Here is a 22,227-nt window from a genome sequence, read left to right on the forward strand (position 1 = left end):
ACCTCATTTTGATGTATATGTCAGTGCTGTTTGAAATGTAACAAAAAGCCTGAAACAGAATAGAAAAGTTTCCTTTTCTGATTTTTCAAATCAGTTCCCCATTCAGGAATATTTAGAAAAAACATTAATGTTGCAGAATCTAACAGTACTAAGCTGAAAATAGATAATTACTAAACAGTACTTATCGAATCAAAATAAATACAGTTGACCCTTGAACTACATGGATTTGAATTGAGAGTCCACTTACATGCAGATTTTTTTAATACATACTGTAAATGTATTTGTTTTCTTAGGAATTTTCTAAATAACATTTTCTTTCTCTGGCTTACTTTATTGTAGGAACACAGTATACAATACATATGATATGTAAAATATGTGTTAATTAACTATGGGGATTGGGGAGGAGGGTGAAGGGGGAAATATTAGGCCAATGTAACAATAAACAAGAATCATAAAAAAATTTGAGAAGTTAAATTTGGGGGGAATTAAAGGTCACATGCGCATTTTTGACTGAATCATGTTTAGCACTCCTCACCCACACATTGTTCATGGGTGAATGTACATTGTGTAATTCATATATTGTGGATTGGACACAGTCACTGCATAGTGATATTTATTTCTGATATATGTGTGTATATGTATATATAGAAATGTAGATAAAAATAGCTAAACAAACTCTACTGGATTAAGAAGAATTCCAGAAAACTACTTAAAACCACCTGAAGAGTTAATAGACTTTGAAAGACAACTACTTTCATTTACCCTGAACAAATCAGCAAGTGCCAAAAAAAATAGCCATGCCAAAAAAAATTCTGATCAAATGTTTAATCGTTGTTACCTATTTGATATTCCTAAAATTCTCATAGAATTTAATTTCTGGAAAGCAGTTCTTCCAATGAATTTAAATGCTCTTCTTTATGGACAGCACCAAGAATATAGACTTAGGAAATAGACTTGAAATTCAATCAAGGGTCAGTTTTCTCATTTATGAGTCAGAAATTTGACCACTTTCCATGTGGTTATTATAATGAGATTTCAACATCATGTATGGAGAGCACCCGATACAGTCCTGCCACTGAGTGAACGGTGGCCATTGATACCGTGTTTGGAACACCAAGATGCTCAGAGTGGCGAGGATAGTATTCAGTTGCACTAACATCATTAGATCAGTTGCTGTCCTCCCTTCCTTATTTATTTCAAATTTCTCCTCTTTATCTCATTTAAATTTTCTACTTTTATGTGTCATATAAAATTTTTGAATAGTTGATAGAATTTATAAGGTAAACTACTTATTCAAGTAAAATACATCTAATATTGAAGTGCAGCATGTAGAGTGGCCATGTGAAGAGTGCGGTGGACACTTCCTCATGTGAAACACATTTACCTGGTGGAAATGTTTTAAATAATAGCTTAAGTTTTAGGACATTGTCCTAAGGGCATACAGCAAATGGAGAAACACATATTCAAGAAAATCCACTAAATCTCATTAAGAACAATGAGAATCTCTTGCTTTTGAGACACGACCTTCTTCCATCATGCCTTGCCCCCCCTCCTACCACTGTCACCCCATCTGTATATAAAGGGAGCTTTACTCTGGGCCAGTGTGTGACCAAGAACACTGGGCACCTCCTTTTCCAGCTCCCAGTCTAGGGCAGCAGTTTCACCCCAGGAGGGGCGGGAAGTCAGCATCTCTCATCTTCTCTGGCTCCACATTGCAGAAACTCTATTGTAGGCAGGCATAAGTAAATGCACTGGAGCTTTCTCTCACCCTCTTTTCATTGGAAAGTTCTACCCCAGACATAGCTGGCTGAGAATACTGCACCCAGTCGCCCTCACCCTAGCTTTCTCATAGGGAGTAAAGGCTGAAGTCTGAAGGAACAAGCCTAAAAGACAAAGGGCTCCCATCCTTGACCAACTCCCTTCTTGAAACCAGGAAAGTCTTTCCAGGAGAAGCTGATTGCTGTTTCTATCCTGAGCTTCAGTACACTAATCAAAGGTTCAGCCCAGAGGGAAAGGCAGGGCTTAAGATGGGTCTGCAGCCTTCCCTAAGGGGACTCTTTGGAACAGAGCATGTTTTTAAAAAAAAACAAAATAGCGGAGATCCTGGTGGTGAACAATTAAAAGGGAGCTGGGAGCTTTGTGACACTAGTTACGGCAAGCAAGATCAGTGCAGAAGCTAAAAGTTTAACACAGGAAGCAAAGGAAAGGGACAGGAGTCCTCCTGGGGTCGGAGCAAAACTTAAAAGCTGGCATTCCCATGACTGCAAACAGGCCCAATGTTATTTGGGTCATTCTTTGGAGCAATTTATGCTCAAGAGTATTAAGAAAAACGATAGAGTGAGAAGTCAGTCAAGAATCAGTAGAAGCTAACAGCTGTATGTGATAATACAGTCAAACCAGCCAGTAACTTAATGGGAGAGATCAGGAAAAGTGACAGTCAAAGAAAAACTGACACCAGTCATCACTGGAAACTGAGAAGACTGTTTCCATACTCAAGGCTGTGCCCTCTGAAGAGCAACTTCTGAGGCTCCACACTGTGAGGGAAGGAGATTTTATTGAACTAGTCCAGCCAAGTCACTAAACAAATAAATAAACAAACAATGACAACAAGCCTCAGGAAAGGGATAGAATTATTACCTAAGTTGCTGCAGTATGCTATCTAAAATGTCCATTTTCAAGAGCAGCAACAACAGAGTACTACAGATGCAGAGACACAGGTATGTGATTCCTGAGCAAGGGTGGGAGGGGGGGCAGGTAACACAAATGGCCCCAATGTTAGACTTAGGAGACAAAAATTTCAAAGTACCTGTTATAAATATGTTCAAAGAAGTAAAGGGAACCATGTTTAAAGAACAGCAGGAGGTATAATTACAATGTATCACAAAGTACAGAACATACATTAAATGATAGAAATTGTAAAAAGAAACTAATGGAAGTTCTGGAATTGAAAAGTACAATAACCAAAATGAAAAATTCAGTAGAGATTCAATAGTAACTTCAAACTAACAGAAGAAAAAAAATCAGTGAACTTGATGTTAGATTGTTAAAGATTATACCATCTGAAGGAGAAAGAAAACAGAATGAAGGAAAACTAAAAGAGCTTCAGAGAAATATGAGACACCACTAAGTGAGCCAACATAAGCAGTAATGGGGCTACCAGCAGGTAGGGAAAGAGAAAAAAACAGCAGAAAAAAATATACAAAGAAATAATGATTGGAAACTTCCTAACTTTGATGAAAACTATTAATACATCCAAACAGTTCGATAAGGTCCAAGTAGGATAAGTAGATACAGATATCCACAATTAGGCACCTTCTAGTAGAAATGTTGAAAGACAATGAGAAAACCATGAAAACCATGAGAGAAAAGCAACTCATCACATACAACTTAATTATCCAAATCCAAAAGATAGAGCCATAACAATATTTTTAACAGCTGACTTCTCCTTAACAATATTGGTCAGATTGTAGTAGGATTACATATTGAAAGTACTAAAAGAAAAAATGTCAACCAGGAAACATATTCAGCAAAATTATCTCTGAAACATGAAGCAATAAGGATATTTTCAGATAAACAGAAATTGAGAAAAAATTTTAATTTGTTTTAATTGTTGTTCAGTACAGTTTTCTGTCCTTTACTCCCATCTGAGAGAATTTTTTTGCTAGTGCTCATATAAAAACTGCTAAGGGAAGTTCTTTGAACTGAAAGCAAGTTGCACCAGATAACAATTTGAATCCACACCTCCACACACAAGAAAAGAGCACCTGTAAAAATAATTATGTAGGTCTATATGGGACAAAAGAATTCCATATTTATTTTTCTCCTCTTAACCGATTCAAAAACAATGATACAAAACAATGTCTATGTTTATAATGTTGGGTGTATAACATGTAGCTATGCAATGTTTTGACACTAACAGCATAAGTGAAGGGGATGGTAACAAAGCCATATTGGAGTAAAGAGTGACCCAAAAATAGAAAGAAACAGAATTGGTAAATAAGATGGTTAATATAACCAAATCTGTATTTACTTTCTATCCTGTAAAGACTGAAACTGCATGCAGAAGAAATAGCAAATCTATGTAGATCTATGGTAAATGAAGAGTTTAAATTAATAATTTAAAAACTTTCCCCCAGAGAACCGTGACCAGCGTGACTCAGTTGGTTGTGTCATCCTGCAGAGGGAAAGGTGCTGGTTTGACTCCCTGTCCAGGCACGTGCCTGGGTTGAGGGTTTGGTCCCCAGTTGGGGCACATGCAAGAGGCAGCCAGTATGTTTCTCTTATCAATGTTTCTCTCCCTCTCTCCCTGCCTTCCCCTCTCTCTAAAATTAAAGAATAAAATCTTAAAAAAACAAATTTCCCCCAAAGAAAAACTCATGGCCAGATGATTTCACTGATGAATTTTACCAAATGTTTAAAGAACAATTAATACTAATACTTTTCAAACTCTAAAAGGTCAGTGTTACCCTGATATGAAATCAAGTGAAGATGTCACAAGGAAAAAAAAAACTTCGACTAATGTCTTTTTGTGTATAGAATTCTCAACAGAATACTGGTAAATGAAATCCAGCAACATTTAAAAAGTATTATACACCATGACCAAGTGGGATTTATCATAGAAGTGGAAGATTGGTTTAAACTTATGAAACAATTAGTGTAATTCATCATATTAGTAGCATTAAGAGCAAAAATCACATGATCATCTCACTAAGCATAGAAAAATGATATGGAAAAAATCTAAAAGCCTTTTGTTTTTCCTTAATTTTTCATTATTTTTCAGTTTTTTCTATTACAGTTTACATTCAGTATTATTTGTATTAGCCTCAGGTAACCAAGTGGTTAGATAACCATATACTGTACCAAGGGTTCCCCCTGATATTTCCAGTACCCAACCAGCTCCATACATATTCCATATGCTGTACTTTACATCACATGACTGCAACTTCCCATCTGTATTTCTCAATCCCTTCACCTTTTCCAAAGCTCTCTTGTGTCTCTTTTTAGCAGAGCACTAATTCCATTCATGAAGGCTCCTCCCTCATGACTTAATTACCTTCCGAAGTCTTTACTTCACAATACCATCACACTGGGAATTCGGTTTCAACATAGGAGTTTTAGAGGGGGATGGTCATTCAGGTTGAGAAAGTTTCCTTCTCTGCCTAGTTTGTTGAGTGTTCCTCTCCTGAAAGACTTGGATTTGGGTAATTAAGTCATGAGAGAGAAGTCTGCATAAATGTAATTAGTGCCTTTCTAAGAAGAGACACAAAAGAGCTTACTTGATTCGCTCTCTGCTCTCTGCCATGTGAGGATATGAGAAGACTGCCATCTGCAAACCAGGAAATAGGCCCTCATCAGACACCAGGTCTACCCACATCTGATCTTGGACTTCCCAGCCTCTAGAACTACGAGAATTAAGTGTTTGGGTTTTTAGCCACCCAGGTTATGGCATATTTATTGTAGCAGCCCAAATTGACCATGACAGCCATCTATGAGAAACTCACAGCTGACATCATACTTAATGGTAAAAAATGTATGCTTTCACCCCAGGATGTTTGGATTATCTTTATTTGGTATAAAGATCTTTATTACATTAAAAAATAATGTAGTTCTTTCTAATTCTCTCACTGATACTTTTATGCATTAAACTGTATTAATTACCTATTGCAATGTTACAATCCTTCCTGACCTTTTGCAGTAACTTTCTCATAGTTAGGTTTTGCTTTTAAATAAGTGTGATAGTTTTAGCTCTTAAAAGAAAAAGGATAAGAGCTCTTCCCTTTCTATTTCAGAGGTAGTGCCGCAACAATGCACATAGTGTTCTCTCCTTTTAATTTCATGTCTCAATTCTGATTTTTTTTATGTCTTTGTTTTTATTTTCCTAATTAGGCCTGCCATAGCAGGATTCTTTTTTCAAATCTAAGAACCTTTCCTCTTTTTTTTTTTAGAAAGGAATTTTAATCAGACCAATCATGCTCACTGTGGTAATTGATAATTAGTTTTACATTTTACTCTCTCAATCTTATGAAATTAATAACTGATTTAATTCTGAAAGACCTTTTTGCGTTTTTTAATTGATTTTTTTAAAAAAGAGGAAAGGAGAGAGACATACATAAATTTATTGTTCTACTTATTTATGCATTCATTGGTTGATTCTTATATGTGCCCTGACCAGGGATCAAACCTGTAACCTTGGTGTATCAGGATGACACTTAACCAACTGAGCTACCCAGTTGGTTACACTTTAATTTTAGATGCAAAGATTCTCCTTTTAAAAATTATTTTGAGAGAATTCTATTTCTGAATTTCATGTTCAGTATTTAATACATGAAATGATTGGTGCTGATGTAACCTCATTAAAAAATTTCTTTTTTCTTTATCTCCATGAAGACAAGTTGAGTGGCAGTAATAATGCAAACAAAAGACAAAAAATTGCTCAAGACTTTCTCAACTCTATTGACCAGACGGGAGAACTCTTAGCAATGTTCGAAGATGATGAAATTGATGAAGTTAAACAAGAAAGAATGGAGGTATAGTTCATTCTTCCCTTTTTATAGTAAAAGAATAACCATAGCAGTTTGCAGTGCCTGTATTGTTTGGTTCTATTAGTATGTTCTCTAAAAGTTGTTTGAAATGCCCAAGTCAGTGGTTTCATATCGGGAGGCAGCATCGTACAGTGGAGTAGCCAGGAGAGGGTGTTAAACTCGGCCTTTGGAGTTGACATGGGGAGATGACTTTAGTTTTCTGTTTCCTCCTTTGAATATCAGTAGACTTCCCTCAGGTTCCTTCTTTTTTTCTACATCGTACTTTTACTGATACTATTTTATTCCTTAAAGCTAATTCATGAGTAAATATTTCTTTATGTTTTGTTCCAACTGATCCAGTTAGCTTTGTGGGCAAAGGTAATTCTAACTGCATTTGTGTTGGCATATAGCATGAAGAACTATTTTTCAGTCTGTAGTTGCAGGCTATGGTTATACTCACTAGCTAAGGTAGTATCTGGGGCAATTACATGCTTTATATCACTGTAGTTCAAAGTTAGTGACATGTGTTTGGATTTCCTGGATATATTATAACAATGAATATGAAAATCGTATGCCTTCTATTTACCTTAGCTTTTCTATTCATAAAATTGTTTCCTTGAATACTTTGGAAAAATAAAAGTAATGATTGATTTCATTTGAGTGCCTTCCAAAATAAAGGCATTATTATTATCATTCTTCTTGTTATTATACTTTTTACATGTAAAAGAAAAATCTGTTTTCTCTTTTTAGGGGTAAATTTAAAACTCCGAAAGTTCACGCTAAGTACCTACTTTATCATAGTCTCTATATGCATGCTAAGAATATAATTATTTCATGTTAAATTTTGGAAGAAGCCCAATAGGCATACATGGTTTATAAATTTTAACAGCCTTCTTTAAAGAATCAGTATGCTTAGATCATGAGCTGCGATCTAGAGGCAATGTTCTTCTCAGGTATCAGTTACTTCAGAAACGCACGGTTATCTTGGTTTGGGGCAACTGCAAATGGTTTTAGTTCAACTTTGCCTTGGGCCAAAAACATGCTAAGTTGTCCGATGCAGATGATAAACATATATTTCTGATGTCATCGTGGCCTAAACAGGATATGATTGTTTAGTGGCATGGTTTCACTTATGACAAAGAGCAAATATTGTTTATGCTTTATTTTGAAAACATTTTTATATTATACAAATGGGCATGAAGAACGATTCATTAAGGAAGGACTCCACATAAAACATTAGTAAAATTGAACACATAGCTCGTCAATTTTGATGAGAAAACATTTAGAAGGGCACTCCACAATCAAGGGGAAGAGAAGAAGTGGAGCGTGTTGTAACACTAAGCTCTTAATAGCAGGCTACTGTAAGCCTGGAAAAATGATGAGTCAGTAAGGTATGAGTTAAAGTCAATAAAATATCTGGAAGTACAGGGTAGAAAAAGCCTGGGAACTTAAGCAGTTGTTATACCCCTTCACTGTAGTTGTATTATATATTACTTAGTGTTAACTGGGATAATAAAATATCAGTAGTTGATAAAAATAGTTGCAATGAAAGTCAGCTGTATATATACAATAAAAATTAGATTGGTGGTTTATCTAAGTTTTATATTATAATTAAAATTTTCTCTAAGCAAGATTTTTAAAAAACTAGTTTTGAGATTCTACTCCTTCAAATAACATAGTTGAACTGAATAAAAAGTGCTGACTTTGTAGACATAACTGTAGACAGTAGAAAGTAGAACCGTTAAGAGCATAGGCCTTGCCTGCTTCTAATTTGACAGGTTATAGTTTCAAGCGTAAACCACAACTGTGGCAGTCCATATGAAACCACTTTGGACTCACAGGCTGCAATCTCTTACTTTTAAAGTGCAGTAGAATAATCAGCCCTGGCATCACTCAGTGATTTAATTTTCCTCTAAGCATCACTTACAGTTGCAGAAACTTTGTTTACTACCTACTCTCCTAGAATGTATGAAAATGGAAAAGACCTACCAGCAAAGCTTATTATTGCTTTCCTTCATTTTCTTTTTTCACTTAAGTATAATTTGGAAGAGAAAACAATTTATAGACATAAAAACTCACTTGGGACCCTAACTTTTTCTCAAAACATTGAGGAACCATAAAAGAAAACAACAGAGATCTTTTCTGTTTTTTTTTTCAGCAGATTTCTCTGTGTGCCTGGCTTTGTATTCCACTCATAATTTAATTATTAATATTAAGTAGTGTGTGATTTTTAAATATAAAAGTGTCTAAACTTTTATATCCATTTCTGTTCACTAGTCTACCCTCATGATAGCAAAGTCTTATTTTTTTCTCCAGCGATAAATTTTTAATACTTAGGTATACATATGGTAGAGAGCTGTGATCCACCATCTCTAAAGATTCTTCTAAATAATCACATAAAGATTAAATAATATTCAAACTCGCTTTAATGTATTGGAGAGACTGGGAAGGAGAAACAGGAAAACGGGAAGCGTAGTAATGCAGACACATACAGCCCCCCTGCAGCGCCTCTCATCCCCACCTCACCCCGCCTCAGAATAACACAGGTGTGTTTTTCTGTTACATTATAAATTTTTGAGGTCTCATCAACTAAATGTGGCAGTGCCAACCAAAGGCCACGAAAAGTCACTAAAAGATTTGTTTGGATTTTTGTAACAGAGGAACCGGGGTCACTCACAGAAGAGCCTTGCTTAAGACCCGGCTGCTGTGCTGTGAAAGAACCTGAGAAGCTCATGTTTATCATTAATCAAGTAAAGTATCTGATCTAATAAGCCATTTGGTTTGTGAAGGAGATATAAAAATAAATGCTTAAAAATTGGGGCGAACTCTAGCTCTGACTGATCCTCATATCAATAAGAGTAAATGAGAGACCAAAGATTGGAACTCACCAGGGTACAGCCTTTGAACAGATTTTGGTGCCAAAAATTCCAAGTGACTGTTTATCTTGCATTTTTAAGCCAGAAGCCTAATACTGGAATCTAGAGAAAAAGCAAAATGGAATACATATAATTAATTTAGGGCAATTTTTTTTTAATTGGCTTAAAATTGAATAAAATCCCAGGTGGCTACCCGAATTTAACTTGAAGTGGCTGGCCACAGATTTAAAAACACAGATTTTTCTCATGAAGGTTGAATGACCAGAGAAATCGGGCGTACCGTTGTTATGCCACGATGACATAACAATTCAGTCAGCCTCGTGCCCCAAGCAGGGTGAGGCTGTGATCCCGAGCAGTTATGAATCCCGTGTTACAGCTTTTAGAGTTAGGGGACAGAAAACTCACTCAAGAAACTGGAGAGGTGGATGGCTGGAGAAGTTCTCTATCTTCTCTTGTTCTTAAAGTGTGTTCTTTTTGCTGTTCCTTTTTCCTACCTATCACAGTTTTATAAAATTATAAAATTAAGTAAAATAAAATACCCTTAATACTGAGAGTTCAAAAATATTATCTTAGATTTATCATAAAAGGAAAAAAAAGACTAATTCCAGTAAGATGTGTTTACAAATACCAAAAAAATTGAAAAGCTTGAGCTAAAAACTTAAACCCAGAAAAGTTTAGTATTTAAATGTTTATAGGGTTAAAAAATACAAAATTTATATACTACAAAGCTATAGTTAGTTATACACATTATATACAAAAATGTGCATATATTATATATATGTACTATGTCCATATATGTGTATTTATCCTACATCTGTAAGAACAGATAGATAATTCTATTAGATTTTTTTAAATATAAAAGTAAAAACAATCAGAAGATATCAAACTCAAATACTAATGGTAGCAATATTGGTTCAGAGAAAACAGAATTCAAGGGGAAATCTTTAAAATGAAACAAAGTCAGTAGTTTATGTCACTAAAAGATGCTGCCTTAATCATCAAACTCCAAAGAATTGAAACATTCCAAGCAAAAGTTTCTATTAGTGCCAGAAGAGGTCAGAGAAATGGCATTTGTTGTGGAGACTGACCATACCATCCTCAGTATTTAACAGATTGACTTGGGGAAAAATATTTTAATAATAACAATGTAAGTTTATCTAATAGATGCATATAAAACACTTTAAAAATGAGCAACGGTTTTAAAATCTTACCCAGGTAATGCCAAAGATTACATGGTGCTCTTTGGGGAAGGTGAGGAGAGGCTTGGTGGGGCACTAGCCTCCACCCCCTACCCCCCAACCCCCATCCCCCACCCCCACACACGCACACACACGCATGCACATCTTCAGCCAGAAGAACTTTGGTTTTACATGACAGATTTGTATACCGTCAGTAAAGAAAAGGTTTTATTATTTTCTCAACTGAAATACATTGCAAAACACAATGATTTAACTGCTCATGGTAAGTCTTCCTCATACAGATTCCAAAAATGCATAAATTTTTAAGCATATTACCTTACCCCATCAAAAAAATAAAACCTGAAAAGGAATAACAGAGATTAAACAAACAAAATCCTAATTAATGAAAATTTTAAAAGAAAAAGTATGAAAGACACAGGGATGAGGACTGCGGGGGGGGGATGGGAGGGAGGTGGGGAGACGGGGCGGGGGGGCTGGGATGGGAGAAATAGACAAAAAACTGTACTTGAAAAATAACTAAATAAAATTTTAAAAAAAGAAAAGAAAAAGTACATAAAAACAGCTAATGGACCAATAACAAATAAATTAAAAGTTACTACCATGAACTATTTAGATAATAATAGGAATGAGACTAGTATATATAAAATTTAATAAGTATGTGTGGACAAAGTGTTATTTAAAAGAGGCAACTTTTTAGCTTTTAAGCATTTCATTATTAAATTTGGAAAATGAAAATAAAATAAACATTCAACTAAAATTAGAAATTTTACATCCAAATAAATAGAAAAAAACAAACATAAATTAAGTTAAAAACAAATCATCAAATTTACCAGTTTAAGAAATTCTTTGTGAAAATAACAACAAAGGTCATATGAATTTATGACAAGTCTAAATAAGAAAAACAAAAAAAAGATAGCTACTAAAAATTAACAATGAGTAAGGATGTAGCTAGCCATAGACTAAAAAAATCAATTCTCATATAATTATTTCATAATATAGTGTAAATTTTAATAGAATTTTTTTTTTCTTAAGAAAATACAAATGCTTAGTTTTACTCAGTGGGAAGTAGAAATCTGGATACATCATCAGCCTTGGAAGAAATGCTAAATGTTTTTAAAGTATTATATCTACAAAAGTTTCTGAATCCAAAACAATTTGTGGAAGAGCTCTTTTAAACCTTCATAAAACAATTAAATATGCTATGTAAACCATCTCAAAACATAGAAGAAAAGGGAAACTCATTAAATTTTACAAAATAACAATATAATCTTGCTTACGAATATAGATTCAGAAATCTTAAAATATTAGCAATTTTTAATTGGCCATACATATGAGTGATATATACCAAGAACAAGTAAGATTTTTTTTCACTAGTTCAAGTATGCTTCATTATTATTCTAATACCCCTTCCCCCCACCCCTTTCCCTTCCCTCTCTCTCCCTGTCTTTCTCTCTCTCTCTCTGTCACTATTTACCCCTCCCTCCATCCTTCCTTTCCTCTCCCTCCCCCTTCAGCTCTCTCTAAAATCAATAAACATATCCTCAGGTGAGGATATTTTTAAGCAAAAAAATAATAATATTAAGAGTTTCATTAAATTCTAGAATGTCCACTGTTACCACTTTTATTTGCCAGAGTTTATGTTGCACTAGCCAGTAAAATATCATTATGTACAGATAATATACTTTTTATTAGCTATTTATTGAGAATCAATCTATAAATTATTAGAATCAATTAAGTCTTCACTAAATTATATAAATACTTAAAAAACAGTGGTATCCCTAATATTTCAGTAATAGTAAACAGAAATAAGGAGAAAGACAATTCAATCAAATTAATCCAAGAAAAATTTATTTGGAGGTAAACTTTATATTAACAAAAGTTGTAAGAGCTATATGGAAATAATATGAATAAGGTACTCACAGGGGTATATAAATGAAGAAACATTATATTCCTGGATGCAGAGATTAAATATTATAAATGTCTCAGTTCCCCAAAATAATTTATTACTTTAATATAATTTTAACTAAAATCTCAGGATTTAAAAATCTATAAAATGATGTTAGAATTCATTTGAAATTATAAAATGATTAGGGTAACCAAGAAATTTTTATCAACTAAGAGTGGAGGACAGAGTTCAGTTTATGCTATCATGTATGGTATTCCATAAAACTACTAACATAAAAATAGTCTGGGACTGGTATAAAACCCAACAAGCATCTTAATGAACAGAATAAATGACATCATTAATTACAGACAAGAATTTAGTCACAATAAAGGTAGAATTAAAGATCTGTGGGAGAAAGGTGAAATAGTTGGGTAACTATTTAGAAAGAAAAAAATAAAGATTGCTCCTAACCTTATACTGCATAAAAATAAATTCCTGATGAATTAATAATTAGGTATAAACAGTAGTACCGTTTACAAAACCAGAAATTAACACAAGTAAATAATCTATTTGGGGATGTGGAAGGCATTTCTGGTCTTTTCTAAGCAAGCCTTTCAAAAAGTCCTGCTCCAGATGTTCACAGGTGCATTGTGGGCCCTGGGGTGTGGGTCAGTGACGTATTTTCAAATAGACATGTGAAATCCTCAATTGAGAAACTTAAGAGGTTCATATTAGGACTTTTCAGAGGGTTTTGTATATAAATATTATGAATTTTTCAAAAGGAAATCAAATCTATTAAAATTTTCTGAAAGAATACTCAGGGCCCAGTTTGGGGCATGTACGGAGGGCAGGGAGAATTGAAAAGGAGAGACAAATTCGATCCCATAAAAAACACATACTTTTTGTATGTCAATAAGAAAAGGACAGTCCTGGCTGGTGTAGCTCAGTGGATTGAGCATGGGCCTATGAAGCAAAGGGTCGCCGGTTCGATTCCCAGTCAGGGAGGGCACTTGCCTGGGTTGCAGGCCGGGTCCCCAGTAGGGGACACATGAGAGGCAACCACACATTGATGTTTCTCTCCCACTCTTTCTCCTTCCCTTCCCCTCTCTCTAAAAATAAAAAAATAAAATATCTTTTAAAAGACAATTAAAAGGCAAAACAATGTAAAAATGACATAATATTAATATGTTTCCTCATGTACAAATAATAATATAAAATTTCAGTAGAAAAATTGGCAAATGATATGAATAGACAAATAACAGAAGAAATAAAAATAAACTACAAAATACCTGCTTACCTGTAATGAACCAGTGCCAATTTTGTTTATAGAATGGTTAAGAGTAAGGTGCGATTGGATACTCTCCAACTTTTGGTGGAGATAAAGATTAATGAAAAGCAGAAACTATTTTAAAATATCAATTAGAAGCATTAAAAGCAATCATGCATTTCAACCAACTAAACCCACATGTGGTCTTTTTTCTTTAAAAATATAATCAGAAGTTTTGTTCATGTGCACACGCATGTGCACAAGGCTGCCCATCCCAGTGTCTTTATGGTGGTGGAAATGGTTACCCAGGGGTAAGGTACTGTCTTTGTTACCCCACACCCAGAAATTCAGACTGCAAGAAAATACTCCAACATGTTAAGTAACAGTGCTTGTCATTAGATGATGAGATTACAGGTGCATTGAATACACAAATTTATGCTGTTTTGATTTTACATATTTATGTTAATCTTAATCCTCAGTTCATTTCCTTTGTTCAAGTTTTTAGTTTGTCTTTTTTTAGTATATATTTTATTGATTATGCTATTACAGTTGTCCCATTTTCCCCTCTTCATTCCTCTCTACCCTGCATACCCTCTCCCACCCACATCCCCCCCCTTTGGTTCATATCCATGTGTCATAAGTTCTTTAGCTGGTACATTTCCCATATTCTTGCCTTCCCCCTGTCTATTTTCTACCTACCATCTATGCTACTTATTCTCTACCTTCTCCCCTTCTCTCCTCCTCCCACTCCCCCGCTGCTAACCCTCCATGTGATCTCCATTTCTGTGGTTCTGTTCCTGTTCTAGTTGTTTGCTTAGTTTGTTTATGTTTTTGTTTTGGGTGTGTTTGTTAATAATTGTGAGTATGCTGTCATTTTACTATACATTACTATACATTACTATACATTTTACTATACTTTATCATCTTTTTTCTTAGATAAGTTCAACTTTTCATATAATAAGGACTTGGTGATGATGAACTCCTTGAACTTGACCTTATCTGAGAAGTGCTTTATCTGCCCTTCCATTCTAAATGAAAGCTTTGCTGGATAGAGCAATCTCGGATGTAGGTCCTTACCTTTCATGACTTGGAATACTTCTTTCCAGCCCCTTCTTGGCTGCAAGGTCTCTTGAGAAATCAGCTGACAGTCTGATGGGAACTCCTTTGTAGGTGACTGTCCCCTTAGCTCTTGCTGCTTCTAGGATTCTCTCCTTCATTTTAATCTTGATTAATGTAATTATGATGTGTCTTGGTGTGTTCCTCCTTGGGTCCAACTTCTTTGGGACTCTCTGGGCTTCCTGGATTTCCTGAAAGTCTGTTGCCTTTGCCAGATTGGGGAGGTTCTCCTTTATTGTTTGTTCAAATAAGTTTTCCACTTGTTGCTGTTCCTCTTCCCCTTCTGGTACCCCTATAATTTTGATGTTGGAGTGTTTAAAGATGTCCTGAAGGTTCCTAAGCCTCTCCTTATTTTTTTGAATTCTTGTTTTTTCCTTCTTTTATGTTTGGTTGTTTCTTTCTTCCTTCTGGTCCACTCCATTGGTTTGAGTCCTAGTTTTCTTCCCATCACTATTGGTTCCCTGTGCATTTTCCTTCATTTCGCTTAGTGTAGCCTTCATTTTTTCATCTAATTTGTGACCAAAATCAACCAATTCTGTGAGCATCTTGATCACCAGTGTTTTGAACTGTGCATCTGATAGATTGGCTCTTTGTCACTTAGTTGTATTTTTTCTGAAGCTTTGATCTGTACTTTCATTTGGGCCATTTTTTTGTCCTAATATGCTTGTTAAATATGAGGGACCGAGCCTTAGGTATTCACCAAGGTGGGGCAACCCAGCTTGCTTGGTTGTGAGGCTGTATGTGGGAGCAGGGTCAGAGAGGGAACAATGGCACTCGCTCTGCTCTCTGTCAGATCTCAGTCTCCTCCCCTGCTTCCTCCAAGCAAACTGGGCCCTTCTGGTGCTGATTCCCGGGTGGGTGGGCTTGAGTACATTCTAGGACCCTGTGGGTCTCTCCAAAGAACTCTTCTGTAAGGCTTGGGATCTCTCCCAGCACCTCAACCCTCACAGGTGTTTTCAGTAGCTGTCTTGAGGCTTTATTTCCCTGCTCTGGAACCCTGGGTTGCATGTTCTATCTTGCTCCCACGTTTAGCCTGGTTTATCTGCATGCAAATGTGGGATCACTTGGTCAGCCAGCTGCCTTGCACACTGTGCCCAGCTTCACAGTCACCTCCTGGCTGGGTCTGCCCATTGCCACACTGCGCCTGGGGTCTGCCTCTGCCAACTTGTGCACCCAGGTTTGTCAGCTGCTGCCTTGCATGCCCCATGCCCCCACCCCTCTCCGCCAGGCCCCCCGACTCCGCCCCTCCTACCGTTCTGAATGAATGTGTCTATTTTAACTCCTTGGTTGTTGGACTTCCATACAGTTCAATTTTCTGTCAGTACTGGTTGTTATTTTGTTTCTAAATTATTGTTGTCCTTCTTTTGGTTGTACGAGGAGGCACAGTGCATCTACCTATGTCTCCATCTTGGCTGGCAGTCCTTTTAATTTGTCTTATTTATTAATTTTAATTAAAAAATTTTTTTAATTATAGTGACACACAAGATGTTAGTTTCAGATTTATAACAGTGATTAGACATTTTTATACCTTATAAAGTCAACAGTTTCCCTTTTATTTTACTTTTTTCCCATCAGAAGCATTTATATTATATGTACTGCCGCAGAATATGGTTTATGAAGCAGATTAAATAGACATGGACTATATAGTTAAGGAATATAATATAACCCAGTCGACTGACTCTGTGCAGAGCCTTTAGAATGTTGTAAGAAGTTTAAAATAGTTAATATTTCATATGTTGTTTTTTATTGCAGTGAACAAAAAGCCTATTTGAAATTGAATTAAACAATTAGGGAAATGTGTAAGTTCATGTACACAACCAGAAGTAGATTTGGCTTCAAACAGGGTTTGATATTGAGGTTCATTGGAATTTTAGCTTCATTTCTCTATTACTCCTTTTCCTGCCCTTTTCTGTTTTTGTTGGCCTAATCTTTAGACTGACTGACCTCATAGGAGCACTCATGCTATAGAAGTTCCAGGTCTTGAGAGAGAGAAAAATGCCTTTGTCCCAAAATTTTACTCTGAAAACGCTTACATCATAAGATTTCCTGAAACCCCTGCCACCCACAGTAGCTAGTAAGAGGACATGTTCTGATCATTACAGACTAAATTATATGCTCCATCCCTAAAGCTGATGGGTCCAGCCAGCCAGCCTCTCACAAAACTGTGGATCCCTGGAGATTTGAGAAGAAAGAATGGATGCTGAAAAGGCAGCCATGAAGGTCCTGTTGTGTCCTGACGTCTTACCATTGGAAAGAATGGATGGAGTGCTGCATCGGAAGTTTGACTCTGCTCAGCTCTCTTAAGAAGTTTTCCTAAGAAACAGCTGGGTAGAATGCATGGGAAATATTTTCTTTGAATTCAAGCAGGCATCCATCCATTTTTCCTTCCATTCTTTTTAATTTATTCAGCATTTACTTACTGGGAGTCTTATAAGGCAGTCAGTATACTGAGTCCTCAGGTTCTGACTAAAAATGTGGTCTCTGGCCTCATTATCTATAGTAGTAACTGGCAAATCAGAAGATAACTAAGTACTGTGGTAAGGGAACTACAGGCTCAAGAAATAGTGGCTATTCTTAGCATTACTATAACTGATCTTGAATTTTCAGTCTTTGTGGTAGGTTATTGGTTGTTTGATGAAGCTGTGTATTTTCTGTTTCACTTGCTATTTTTACTTGAAATTTAGTTTATTCTAAAGCATATTCTTTAAGAAATTTTTTATAATTAACTTTAGATAGGGCCATAGAATTAGCTTTCGTGTCATTTGCTGACAAGGACACAAAGTAAAACAGAAGAGAATTAGGGTGCATTTTAAAACATGAAGCAGCCTAATGTGTCCAGTCTAGTTTCTGAAAGAGATCCATCAGGAGAACACATTACTATGTTTTTGTTATTTCTCTAAAGGTAATTTTTGTTCAGATAATTTTAAAATATTCTAAAATCATTCTTCAGGGAATATTAGTATAAATCCCTCCATAAAAACCTTGGTATTTCTAGTTACACAGAGCAGAATTGATGTAATTTAGAATATGGTTTTTTGACCCAGAAATTACAGAACAGGGGGTATTACATGACCTTAGGAGAAGCCAAAGGTAGGTGTAATGCGGAGCTCTGAAACTGATTTCCACTGTTACTTTATACACTCTGTCAAATTACTTTTTATCCAGACCCTATTATGATAGTTGTCTTCCGATTATGTAAGGGTGAACATGTATCTATTCACTATTGTAAAAACTTGTCTAAACTTAGGAAAATTGTCTTGGAAAAGACATCTTTTCGTAAAAAAGAGGTTACGGCTCTTACAAAAATAGAACATTCGGTAATTCTCTCCCAGGTCCCTATCATTCTGTAGCTTAATATAACATATTTGACAGATGGTTCTCAAGGGGTTCTTTTAGACCTTTTGTAACCATGCAAACAATGGGGTCTGAAGGTAGAGGCAGACTTCTGCTTTAACTAGAACTCCTCACTTACCACTAGTGAAACTAGAAGTGGTCGGGGGTTTTGGCTTAATCATTCTCGAACATTATACAGCGTTTAAGCTCTTGGGTTATGCTTTGCTATAGAAAAATTTTAGAGCAAGGTAAGTCAAATGACTACCATCTTTATGATAAACTTTAGCATCACTTCCAGTGTGTCTTCCAGCCTCAATTCTATTTAGAATGTTTTCCTATTAGTCTCTGGGTGAGATTTAAATGGTTTCCTTTTCCTGCCCTTTCACTCGTCTACTAGGGAGCAAAACACATGGTGACAGCTTTGAAACAGTGGTCACACTAGTCATATTTTTTCTCACCCAAAGCAGGACTTTCAATTTGATGGGGACAGAATATTTTAAATCAGGACCTGGTCAGAAAATACAGGAACAAAGATTGCCATTTATTTCCACCTTCCTCACATCAGGGAGCTTCCACTTTAGTAAAGCAGAGAAGCACTTCGTAGGGTCATCATTTCGTGACACAAACAGGCGCTACAAACTAAACATCGTTGTGTCTACCAGTGGTAATGCCTGTGTGCAGGCCTCACGGGGCTGCTGTGTCTACTCTGCATAAATGGGTATTTGACTAGCACATCTGATTATACTGTTCAATTAAGTTTTTTATAGAATCAATATTTTCTCTCTCAGATAATTTCAATTTGTTCTTTTACAAATGAAATCTTTGTCTTTTAAAAAATACATTTCAAGGTTTTTCTTAGCGATCAGTATACCAACTTGTTTATAAAACACCTTGGCAGAGAAGAGTTTTACAATATCATTGAATTTAAGGACACCACAAGATTTACCACTAATTTACATTTAATGTTTATAGTTCTCAAATTATGGTTGTTGTAATAACCAAAATATTTTTGCCTTAAATATTTTGTGGATTATATTTCTTTATTCTTTCTCCTTCACGCACATTCCCCCCAGTAGGTGGGCAGGTTGTTGTTACATAGTCTGGCTTTTATTTATCTTTGTTGGTTTAATCTCAATGAGATAGCACTTCTAAATAGGAAAATAAATGTATTCTGTGGCAAGATTTTTGTCTTTGTAATGCTCTAGTTTATTTAGTGGAATTAACACATTATTGCTTGTTTGATATAGATAATTTCCCTCTATTCCTTTGTTTGGGTCCATGCTAGGGAGTTACCTTCAGTACATTTCTTATTGTTGCTGCCACTTAATGCTAAATCATGAAAACCAAGCTGTTTAATCCAGTTAGACTTATTCCTAGATCATTGTATTTTTCATGCAGAAATTAGAATTCTAGGTAGAGCTCTAACACTTAGTGACTGATGTAATCCATTGTGTCTGGATCTCTGTTGAGAACTCTTTTTTGTAAAGCATCAGCCCAACCTTCTGCCTCATGACACTCCCATTTTCCACATAGGAGTCTCATCTACTTAGCACGGCATTAATACATGTTTTGTAATCTAACCCCAGCCAGACTTTTTATCCTCATCTTTTACCACTCCTGCTCCCCATTCTCAGAAACATGCACATGCACACATACCTGCTTACGGGAGCCCTCTTGTACTTGTAGTTTCTGAAATGGGCGTTCACTCTTCCTGAGCCTTCTCTGGCTGTCAACATCTCAGCTGAAATATTTCAGTGTGTGATAAATTATAACTAACTGTGTTTGCTTAGTTTAACTTACTAAATAAGCCCCTGGGATCATGGACTTATTTTATTTACTTTCATATCTTCTGAACCTAGAACAGTTCCTTGAAATCATAAACTTTCATCAAATATTTGTCCAAATAATGTGAATAAAATAGGTATAATTTTGTAGGTGATATATGTGAATATTATTAACCTACCCTTTAGATGAGTTGAAATTTTTTCTCTTTTGCTTAAATAATGCAGTCTCCAGGTAGTATATAAAATCAGTCATTTCTTCTGACTCACATAGAAATGTAAAAAGGATAGCATGATTAGTTATGTACATTTATGTACTTTTGTATCAGGAGTTCCTCAACTAATCTTGTGTAGGTGTTTGCCACTTGCTAATGGTTTTCATTGCTTGAATAACTTCCTGTTCAAATTATAGTTGTGGCTTTTCCACAGTTCTAGCTATAGAAGTTCTTCTAACCACACTGCTTCGGTATTGACTGGCAATGTTCCAAATTTGTCTGCAAGATGATACTAAGCATCAATTCCAGTTTCAAAAAGAAGATATTTTTTTCAAGTGGACTGATACCATCTGTGACCACTGGTTCATTCTATTTAGTTGCCAATTCAGAACATTTGACAATAAATATTACCTACTTCTTCTCACTTATTTGCTATTATAAGGTTTTGTAATTTAGCAACTTCAAATCATAATGTACTTATTCAACTCTCACATCTATTAAATACCTCTTCTGGACAATTCTTATAGTTATTAGCTGATTTGTACTTTGAAAATAGTCAGACTTTGCAGGTGCCTTAAGTTACTGTAAAATTTTTTATGTCATGGAAATTTTTTATCCCTATTCATTCTACTTCAAAAAGTAGCAAACTGTTGTTTCACTCAGTACTTCTAACACTAAGGAATAATTCACCAGATTCACAAAAATTACTTTTGTATTTATCTGCCTCTTATACTCTATTTGATAGACTGTGGGATTGAGTTAATATTCAGAGGTAAATACATTAATCATTGATTGTTGCAGTCACTACTATGGCTCTTATATGCATATCCCAAGGATAATGCTTTGCCACGTCTTGTAGTTATTCTGTACCTCAAATAGAAGATAATCATTAATATGAGTTTATAGACCTGCTCTCAAAAATCACCACCTTTGGGAAAAATACAAATGCTTTATTATGCAAAAGTTCTGCCAGAGCTTTAAAATAATTTAAGATTAGTCTTTATTTACCAAAATTTGGTAAATACACAAATATCTCCAAATATACTACTGTATTTCTTTACTGAATCTGGAGATACTTTCCAAATGAGGGAGGGACTGGAAGGGAGAAAGGTGGAGGGGAGGGGAAGGGGGAGGGGAACGGGAAAAAGAAAAAGAAAGATTGAAACCCTTTATCCCAGACAGAAGCTCTGTGTGCAGTTCCTGCTATTCAGTGGTTTAGTGCAGAGGATATTTGAGTCTTGGAAGACTTCTTGTGGCCCTACAATGAGTTCATTATAGTTAATAAAATAAAATATAATAGCCTAATAAGACAGTTATCATTCTCCATTTTTATAAAGTACTTCAAGTGAAATTTGGGGGAATTTTTCCCATCACCTTAAGCAGTTCTTTTAAATTGTTTCATCCAAGTTTGTGGGCCGTGGATACTTTCATACAGTGTAAAGACTGCAGGCCAGCTGGTTATATTCAGGAATTGTTCAAAAAGTTGTGGATTCTCTGAGTCAAGAGACAGCTATAAGAAAATTTATAAATTATTTATAATACATTTTAATAATGTTGAATTTCATCCTCTATTCCCACTGCCCACCCCCAGAAACCAAACCAAGCTAGGGGAAAATAACATTTTATTAGCTAGAAAATGTATTTTGTTTAAATTGTACGAAGAACTACTACTGTGTTTACTTGTGTGTGAAGAAATAGACTATGCAATCTATTAGTGGAAACTTAAGTTGCTACAGATTTCTGTGGAGAAGTGTGGCAATATTAATATCTATCACTTTTTAAATAATTTTTTGAAAAATTTTATTTATTTATCTTTAGAGAGGAAGGGAAGGAGAGAAGGAGAGAAACATCAATGTGTGGTTGCTTCTCATGAGTCCCTTGCTGGGAACTGGCCTGCAACCCAGGCATGTGCCCTGACTGGGAATTGAACCACGATTGTGTGGTTCGCAGTCCCATGCTCAATCCACTGAGCTATGCCAGCCAGGGCAATATCTATCACTTTTAAAAGAAAAATATTTTATATCCTTTGATTCA

At 35.5% G+C, this 22,227-nt stretch overlaps 1 protein-coding gene across 11 annotated transcripts in view; it reads left to right on the forward strand.

The window, feature by feature from the left end:
• Positions 1–22,227, forward strand: part of SUPT3H (SPT3 homolog, SAGA and STAGA complex component) — a 479,870-nt gene that overhangs the window by 322,789 nt on the left and 134,854 nt on the right. For all 11 annotated transcript variants that reach the window (XM_037142588.2, XM_037142591.2, XM_037142592.2 and 8 more), the window contains one exon: positions 6,388–6,527. In XM_037142588.2, coding sequence (XP_036998483.2) covers positions 6,388–6,527 — 140 coding nt within the window. The remainder of the gene's footprint in view (positions 1–6,387; positions 6,528–22,227) is intronic.

The sequence above is a fragment of the Artibeus jamaicensis genome, unplaced genomic scaffold (genome assembly GCF_021234435.1).
Source record: "Artibeus jamaicensis isolate MK-2021 breed Jamaican fruit bat unplaced genomic scaffold, CSHL_Jam_final contig_484, whole genome shotgun sequence".
Taxonomy (NCBI): Eukaryota; Metazoa; Chordata; class Mammalia; order Chiroptera; family Phyllostomidae; genus Artibeus; species Artibeus jamaicensis.